At 41.3% G+C, this 9679-nt stretch overlaps 1 protein-coding gene across 1 annotated transcript in view; it reads right to left on the minus strand.

The window, feature by feature from the left end:
* Positions 1-9679, minus strand: part of RYR2 (ryanodine receptor 2) — a 784157-nt gene that overhangs the window by 373898 nt on the left and 400580 nt on the right. The window contains exons 37-39 of the mRNA XM_019526720.1: positions 3852-4653; positions 3208-3408; positions 1966-2071 (exon numbers count right to left, since the gene is read on the minus strand). Coding sequence (XP_019382265.1) covers positions 1966-2071; positions 3208-3408; positions 3852-4653 — 1109 coding nt within the window. The remainder of the gene's footprint in view (positions 1-1965; positions 2072-3207; positions 3409-3851; positions 4654-9679) is intronic.

Consider the following 9679-nt stretch of genomic DNA (forward strand, 5'->3'; position numbering starts at 1 on the left):
TTTTTTTTTTTTTTTTTTTGGATTTTTTGCATTCATCCATTTGGAAATGGTTCCAGTTCTCTTTCAAGACAGTTTTATTGTACTTTGCCCCAAGGGAAAGTCAACAGTGAACTAAAAATGAATCGTCAATAGCTTTCAATTTTATACAAAGTGATATTGTATAGAAGCCTCTCCAGCCAAAGCAATAATAAAATTGAAATATTTCAGTAATCAGCATGCAGAGGTGCTGTAGAGTTACTGATGCAAAAATGTCAGTTTCCCCCAGTTGCACAAGTCCCAGCACTGTGGTTCCAGTTGTCCAATTTGCAGAATATCAATGTGGTTATTTCTCAACCTATGTACAATATGAGAAGCTCCACATTCTGAAGAGCTAACTAGCTAATTGCAGCCCTTAGAGATGCATAATCAATGGTCTGTTCTTCTGCAATAACTGTGCTGTGAATATATAAGTTCATGTGTTCTGTCTTTATTAGGCCTCTTCTAGCCTCTGAATAGGCACTTTTCAAGCTGTTTGACAGCAAGAAAGCTAATGGAGACACTGGGTTATGGATAATGGAGACACTTCTGGCTTCCTCAGACTGAAGCAAACTCCAGATTTTACACAAAGGAGGGGAATGAAAAAAACCTGAACAGAATGCTTCTGAGATAAGAGGTTGATAATGAAAAGGAATGAGAAAGCTACAGAAGTCAACCAGGAAAATGAAAGAGCAGAGAAGAAAGCCCCAATCAATTTTCAATTCTTTAATTTCAGTTTCACTTCCTGCCACCTGACAGCTAATTTTATCAAAGCTTTTTTTCCCTCATTCAAAGGGGGAAGAAATGTCAGAATAATAAGAGAGCACCTTTTTGAGGTGCTTCTGGTTAACTTCAGACCCCAGACTGGAAGGAACTCCACGCCATACTGACAGGTTCAGGACAGTTTCCTCTAGGCTAGGTAAGGGTCTTAGTTAAGCAAAAAGCATAATCATATATGTCAGCACCAGCATCCTCCACCTAATTAAGACAGAATATAAGAGTGGAGCAGCTCAATCAATACCTCCATCTGTTAATTATCAGCAGGTAGCTCCTTTTATAGATGAAGTGGCTAATTTTTTTGTGTGTTCAATATGTGACTTGGACAGAGCAAGGGGCATCCATAATTTGAAACTAACAAAGTGCTGTCTGCTGCATTACCTTGCTAGCTCCAAGATGACTAGAGCAAAATTTAAATATATCAGCTGTGCAAACAAAAATTTTAGTTGCATCTGCAATGTCCATGGTTATAAGTTTAAATGTGCAAAAAGATTCTGCTTTTTAACTTCTGTTCTGTTTACTTTGCACTTACTTGCATTTAGATTTGGAGCATTTAAATATAAGAAAATCAGTTAAACTTTGCATTATTACCTGAAGCAAGACTTGGGATTTAAGAATTTTACTTGCCCATTTTGATTCAGCCAAAACACCCTTTTTCCTCTCACTTTCTTCAAATAAAAACCTCTCCAAGAGGTCAGGTAAGGATGAACAACTGAAATCACAGTTGCCCTTTTATTGTGGTTAGTATGAACACAGTTAATTAGATATGACAAGAGTCACCTAAAGATTAACTAGAACCTACAGGGTGGGTTTCCACAGTGAAGGGGAGGGAAGGTAACTGAGGAGCAGAAACTTCTAGTCTTGCTGCAGGTCAGGAGTGGTTTTCTCAAAAAGCTAGTGAGCTACATTTAATTTACTATTCTTTGAGTAGTTTGAGTAGGGTTCATTTATATGAAGGGAACCTTTCCCCTTTTGAAATAAAATATGATTTATTTCCTCGTATTCTGATCAGAGGAGACAGTTCCACTTGTATCGTGACTAAGAAATGTATTTTGTATTATCTGACTTTTTATCTGTCTATGATAAATAGTAACCTATAAAGTGCCTTTGTTAAAGTTGTTTTATTTGTCTAATACAATTTCAGAAATGAGAGGTTATAAAAACAGAGCTTACCACAATGTGTCATTAGATCTTCATGAAAATCAAGAAGATGATCTTGAATTTCCTCAGGGCAAGGACAATCACTTTTATCATCCTTAAAGTTCAGAAGCATGTTTATCTGAAAATGAATTAATACCAGAAAAAAAAATTAGATTTTTGGGAAGTTATTCAGGGACCCTGTGGTGGGTAGGAAAGAATATATAATGCCAGGAATGTCTGGAATCCAAATGCTACTCAAAGGACTTACACCAAATGTGAATATTTTGGATATCTTTTTGTTCACTACGCCCATAAAACTGTGCAGAAAAGCAACACTGAATCAAATATTTTTAATTACAGCCATTCTTTATGTATTTATGAAAAATTCAAGCATTATAGAAATTCTTTTTTTCTGAAGGGGAAAAATCTGATGCTTAAGTAGAAGAGATAAAAAAGGTAATTACCATATTTACTCGATTTCATGTCTAAAATCAAATTATTGTGGGATCATCTTAAAGTCATTTTAGAATCAAGTAAACATGGTAATAAGAATGGAGAACGACTAATAATAACAATGAATGGTCAGAGTAGAGTATTAAAGGACTCCTAATTTCTTTCTTCAATTGTGTCAGTAATGAACACTGCAACTTCAGGCAAATTATCTGGTCTCTCTGAATCTGTTTTGCTGTGAATAAAATATACAAAAAATGGCAGTGTAAAGTGTCAATTAACAAGTGTCTAAGTATCACATTGATATCTTCAGCTGAAAAAAGAATATTTGCATATGCAAAGTGTTATTGTTAACAAAGTGCTTCCTTTGAGAAGAAAGCATATATTCCTATAAGGTCAATGAATACAAAGGCAGCAGCCTAACAAGGTTGCACATACTAAGGGCTTGTCTATGATGAGAGGTTACAACATGCAAGGACAGTAGCTAATACAAATTAGCAAACACAATGTGTCATCAGTATGAATAAAGTCTGTCATGTTAACAATCATGTCAGTCAGTGATAATTATTTCCAGTGTGAAACCTAGGGATCACACTGCTAATGCACGAAATTCATTATCTGTATTGACAGTTTTAAATAGAAGTTAACATGGTCTAAAATAATCTCATTTCCCAGTGCAGAAAAGCTTGAGAACCAAATGAAAATCTGATCACTAGGACACTTTCCCTGGACTGGATTCCTAAATTCCTCCTTTGACTCTACCACCACTCTTACAGTATGGAAGAGCGGGGAGTACTAATTATAAATTTCTGTTTTAAGCTGTACCTGCTCTTGAGGTGGAGACCGAAATTCTTTTGTTTTCCTGGCTGTCAGTGCAGCAGACATGTTTAAGGCTTGCATAACTTCATTGTAACGAAAGCGCTGATTTTCTTGAAGCTTAGCTACAAAATCATCAGAAAATGCTACAATGGCTTCTATCCGATGACGTATTTGGCAATCGCACAGATATTGCAATAAGTGACACATCTGGGGAAACACCAGCAACAAAAACAGTCAAATTTATAAAATATTCATAGTAAACCAATAACATGGTAAGGATGGACCATTTACATTAAAAGTAATGCATGTATTATTAGATAACTGAAACTAAGCTATGATATGCTCATGCTTTCACAGTAGTAATACAACCAGTTATGTTCTTTAGAAGTTATGGGTTAAACTAAACATGCATACGGTATAATATAACTGTCTATGTACACCCTTCATTAGGTCAGTTGGTGCTCCAAAAAGGTTTCATAAATACTCCTGTAACCCCTTGACAATGATAGGATGATGCTACATTATATAAATAACAGTGATTACATTTCAAAACACAGGGCAAACAAGGAATACAGGTATATGCTGCCTGCAACAGTGTTTAAGACAGTCACATAAGTTAGACTAACCATTGACATGGTAAATCTCATTACCTGCAATTTTACAGGTTCAGGAAGTTTCATTTGAAGAAGCCCTTCCTTTGGCACTTGCTCTCCTCTGGCTTCTTCCTCTCCTCCTTCTGGCTTTAGCTCCTCTGTAGTCAGCTCCTTCTCTGGCATTTCATTTTCATCCTCTTGGCTTGTGTCTTCTTTGAAAACACTGGGCTCAATCAACTGCAAGATGTGCTTCAGATCCCCATTATGGAAGACTCCCATGATTAACAGGGTGTAAAAAAGCTTGATGAGCGGGACAAAAAGAAACTCTGTAGAACCCCCTACTGGATCTCTAACATGGAGGCTGCCCTCTTGAACAGCTTCAGTCAGCATCTCAATAGTTTTGGCCTTTAAGATTTCCAGAGGGAATTCAGGGCTAAATTGATAGCACTCACTGCTAATGCTTACAAAGCTGGGAGAAGAGAACTGCATCCTAGGCCGCAGAGAGGTGCTGAGCCCTATACCAGGGAGGCCATGTTTTTTATTCTCATCAGGAAACAGAGTAATGCTCTTGGTCTCATCTGTCATCGGAACAATAAATTCATTATTCATCATTAATCTGGCAGTGGCATAGGTGTTGAGGTGGATATCAATAAGTAAGTCATAATAGCCTGTACGTAACAAGCCTGGCATATATTTTTTCTCAATGGCATACAGGAGCTGAGATTCATCCACGTGGCTGCACATAGCATGTGCTACCCGATTGTTCCCTAAAGCACAAACAGCTGAATATAATCGGAGAGCATGATAGTGAAATTTCAGCAATTCCTCTTGTTCTGTCAACTCTAAAATATCTATAGACCTGGAGAGAAGAAGGGAAAATATAGTAAGTTCCATATCAGGGTAATAACTAAGAAAACAGGACAAAGGAGACAAACAACATACACAATTCTACTAGGCTAGTAGACAAATATTCAAAAAGTCTGAATTGATTCAATCTTTGCAGGTCAGTCTAGCCTGAAAAGATTGAACTGATTTGAAGTGAATAAACATTCAGGAAATGCAGGAACATACCTACAGTGGCTCAAGCTAGAAGCCGGGGAACACTAGAGCAGCGCTTCCTTGTCTTTGGCAGCAGCTGCAAGGCTGGAGGGAAGCTGATGCAGGCATAGCCAAGTCTTCTCCCTGCCATAGGCTAGGTATGATTGGAGAGGGGTTTAACCCTCTACCCTGGCCTTTAAGGACCCCAGCCAAAGTGTGCCTGGAATGGGAGTGGGGGGGGAAGGTGCCCTTGCCAGGCTTGTCCCCAAGCCCAGACACTGTCTAGGGCAGTGACTCAGGTGAAGCAGGGTAGAGGGGAAATTAAACTCCTCTGTCTCCTGCTGCTGAGCTGGGCTTTCACAGAGCTACAGCTGCTGTGCCCAGCCAACTGCATCCCCATGACAGCTTGGCCTAGCCTCGGCACAGGGAGCTGGAAGCAATCCGGCTGGGCAGCCCCTGCCCAAACTGCAGCCTACTGGGAAGGGCCTGGTCCCCATGGCCCAGTCCCAGTTGGCCCTTCCACCTCTCCTCAGCAACACTGCCTGGCTCAGCCCCACAGCCCCAGCCACTGGCAGGGCAGGTGGGGCTGTGCCAGATGGCTTTGGCCATACTCCCTCCCCTGCCACTGGAGTGGGGAGGGAGGCAAGTGACTGATGGGCTGTTCCGCTGCTCCACCCTGGCCAGCAGACCAGGGCTGTCAGTGGGACAGGGAACGGAAGATGAGATTATATCCCCCTCCCTCTCTCAGTTTGCTTCAGGCTGTGGATGGGAGGGGCCTAACAAGGGCTGCTACACCCTGGCCAGGAAGGCCCTGGATGTGGTTCCCGAGTGTAAGAGGGGAGGGAGAGGGGAATAAGACCCCTCCCTGCTCCCTCTTCCCCTGGGGACCATGCCAGCCAGTGTCTGGCCATGCCCTGCTGCTGCTCCAGCTAGAGAACAAAGGGGTAGGGCCAGCACTGCTCTCTGGAGCAGACAGCACAACCCAGCCCAGGGCTGAAAAGCATGCTGGGATACTCTGGGACCGAAGTTGCATAAACCGGTTTGACCAAAATCAGTTAAATCTGATACTGCATTCAACCAGGTTTATCTTAAACAAACTTTGGCCATTTTGAACCTGGTTTATGTGCACTGAACGTATGTTCTGTTACAGGCTTAAACCAGTTTCTGATCACTTAAACCGGTTTATGTGTGGTTTCTGTCCCTAGCCCTAATGAGCAATCTGAGCATGCTAACACTGCTCTAAACTTCAAGTTTCTTACTTCTGACTTTCACAGGCTTAAATCTGCTGTTTTAGAAAGACACTGTTGACATAAAAATTTTGGATCAAGACCTGAAGTTCCTTGGATTTCCCCCCCCACAACTAAATCACCAATTTGGCAGCAGCTGTGCAAGGTTTAACATTGTAGTTTTTAACTGAGCAGGGATGATCAGGATTCAACTGTGACTCTGGAAAAATCTTTTTTTCTTCATTCCGCCTTCCCAAAACATGGTGCATGTCTTATTTAGGGGCATATGGTATTCAAGAAAATGTGGGTATTCTTTGAATAGAAATCCAGTTGTCTTCATTGGGAGCTGGATCAAGTGAATTTATTCATTTACTGTATTTATTTATTAAGAAACAATAATTAAATAAGTGAACATTGAAAGAATTTTGCTTTGAATCTACATTTCATTTTCCCTGTTTATATTATTTATTTCCTTTTTCATTTCAGATTGAATAATGAAAGCTGACTAGTCATTTTAAGTTTTGGGCTATTCTTATTACCGTAATTTTCATTTTTTAGACAATGGTGGTGCTCTCATGGTTAGAATAATGCTTCTCATGTCTGGGTCTCAAAAGACTGCATAGGGACATATTACATTTGTAAACGCTTGTTACAATTAGAACTTGACAGCATTAAAATCATGGAACTAGATATTTTCCTTTGATAAAATATACTTTGTATTTTATGTTTAGGGTCTTTTTAGTATTGCAGAAGTTCAGGGGCTTTATTTTTAGTTTCCCTTTTCATTAAAAACAAAGAAAACATGTATCAGTGAAGAGGTAAGTAACAGATCTTGCAAAACTTTGTAGGTTTGAAATACAAGAAGAAAGCAGATTTAAAGTAATTCTAGTTCACTCCAGTTCTTACTCTAATCTGTCCATTTTAAAATTATTTTGATAATGCAATCTGATTTTAAATTGAGCTAGTCACTCATCAGACTAAATCCTACCTGAGTAGAGGAAAGTAGTTAACTGTGTTAATCTGAAGTCAGGCAGAATGCACCTTACAAACTAACCATTTCAGAGATGCATAACATTTCAAGGGCTTATGCTCTTTTGATGATTTCATTAAGTGATCTCAAGCTCATGAAAGCTCATGCAACTCAGATTTAATTAATTTATAAGGTACATCTTTACCCTGTCTAAATCCTTCCTACCATGCCAAGGAGAAGCAAAGAGGTTCCACAAGGTTGAAGATAGATGCCCTACTCTGCTTCCATCATTCCTTTTTCCTCAAATCCCAGCTAGTATAGATATGGGTGTTGTGGCAGAATGTGAAAGTCATCACACCCCTTTCCCCAAATCCAAACCTGTTCCCTGGTGCAGTGTAGCCAAGTCCATTTCACTCCATCTGAGACTGTTCATAGCCATGGAAGAAGCAGAGCATTTCTAAAAATTCTGCTTAACACTTCTGAAGATATTTGTTTTATGGTAGGGACCACTATGCAATAACTCTCACTCAGCATATCCCATGCATAAATATCAAGGTAATATACTCAAAATATAGTCATATCCAAGTTAGTCTATTTTGGTGAACTCTAGCCTTGAGAATCTGTAAAATACAATACTGTCAGTTTTTTCATTAATAAGTAGATCACAAAACCTAGGGACAGGAGTTACACAAATTGATTTAAGTCATCAGAAACTGGTTTAAACCTGTAACAGAACAGAAGTTCAGTGCACATAAGCCAGTTTCAAAATGGCTGAAGCTGGTTTAAGATAAACCTGGCTGAATGCAGTATCAGACTTAACTGATTTGAGTCAAACCGGTTTATGAAACTTCTGTTCCAGACCCCTTCCTGGTTCAAGTTAAATCACAGTCCCTCAGCATCCCAACATGTTTTCCAGCCCTAGGTAGGATTGTACTGTCTGCTCCAGCAAAGAAGCGTTGGGGAGGAGGCAGGGAATGCCACCCCCACAAGCAAACCCCAGATGTGATCTGGGGCCAGGGAGAAGGGTTATACTTCCTTTCCCCTGAGTACAGAGCTGCCCTGTCCTGAGCTGTTAAAAATTTACTGCTGGCTGCAACTGTGGACTACAAATCTCAGAGACACCTGGAAGCAGGAAGAGAGTGATAAGCAACTCTGCAGAGCTCTGCTGCTGTGAGTCTAGACTGAAAATCCCAGAGTCCTTGGGGCAACAGGAAGAGGAAGCAAACACACAGCCCCCACTGGCTACATGCCAGACAGCCATGCTCTGGCACCCCTTGGCTTCTGGCCTGAGCCACTGCAAGTATGCGGCTACATTTCCTGAATCAAAAGTGAATGCTTGTCCAGTTGTTTCTCAGTTTACTCTCTGTAGTTTAGACTAACCTACAAAGAATGACTTGATTCAGCCTCAAGCTTTTTGAGTGTCTGTACTTAGCCACAAATAACTACAAGAATATGAAGAAACATAGTCAAAATGCAACTCCCTTCCTCTGACCTCTCTAAAGCTTTGTGATGCTAAGTTTCATGGTGCCACTACATACGTCTCACTTTTGCAAAATACTATGCAAAGAGAAAAATGAAACATCCACTAGCTGCATCTCTAGATAACACTGATATCCACAGAAGCATAGTACTTTCCCCTGAGTAGGGGAAACATAACTTACCTTCAAATATAATTAAATTCTAATTGATGCTGTCCCTTCAACTCAGTTCACTACACCAGTAACTCAATCAGAATGTGGTTCATAAGAAGAGATTCTATTACAAGTCAGAATTTAGTGTTTTTAGCTCTAATTCAACTGAACCTGAGATGAGACTGAATTTAAGACAACCCCCCGCATAATTAGGTTCTATACATGGAAAATGTATAAAGTTGTTAAATTTCCCATGTACACAATCTAATTGATGGAGGGTCATCTTAAATTTGCCCCCCGCCCCCAACATACACACACAGGTGCAGTGGAGAACACAAGAGGGAGGCATGCAGTGGAGGGCTAGGTTGTGGGAGAAACAGTAGAGGAGTAAGTGGTAGGGAAATGGATAAAAGTAAAATAGCAAAAGAGGCAGTGTGAAGGCAGACAGTAGGAGAGTAGGTGGTTGGGAAAGCAGTGACAGGGCAGACAGTGTGGGGGGGTCAAGCAACCTGACCCCTGACTTTTGCCTTCCCATACCTCACCCCTTCCTGCTTGTTCCCCACCAGCCCAACCTGCTGCCTGCCACCCTGGCACCTTTTCCCTCACCCCCCTGCTACCTGCCTGCCCATGCCTGCATCCCCTAGCACCTATCCTTCCCACCACATGACCCGCCATGCTGCCTGAAACCCCGCCATCTCCTTACCCCACAGCCTCTGCCCCAAAGCTGACCCCACCCTCTCACTTATTCTCTGGTTCCATCACTGCTCCAGCCCACTCTATCCCAGAGCACAGAGCATGATTAATTCAGGCCCAAACCCAGTAGCACTAGCAGTGGTAGCAGCAGCTCTGGATCAGGCTCCAGCTCCAGGGCCTAGCCAAAGCTGCCACTGCCACAACAGGCAGAGAGGCTGTGAGGACAAATGGGGGACAGAGACAGTGGAGGAGACAGGGAGGGCACAGGTAGTGGGGGAAGAAAGAAAGGCTGAGGCAGAAGAGCTACAGCAGCCACCTGCCCCTTGG

The sequence above is a fragment of the Gavialis gangeticus genome, unplaced genomic scaffold, assembly GCF_001723915.1.
Source record: "Gavialis gangeticus isolate Ggan-Ray unplaced genomic scaffold, GavGan_comp1, whole genome shotgun sequence".
NCBI classification, from domain to species: domain Eukaryota; kingdom Metazoa; phylum Chordata; order Crocodylia; family Gavialidae; genus Gavialis; species Gavialis gangeticus.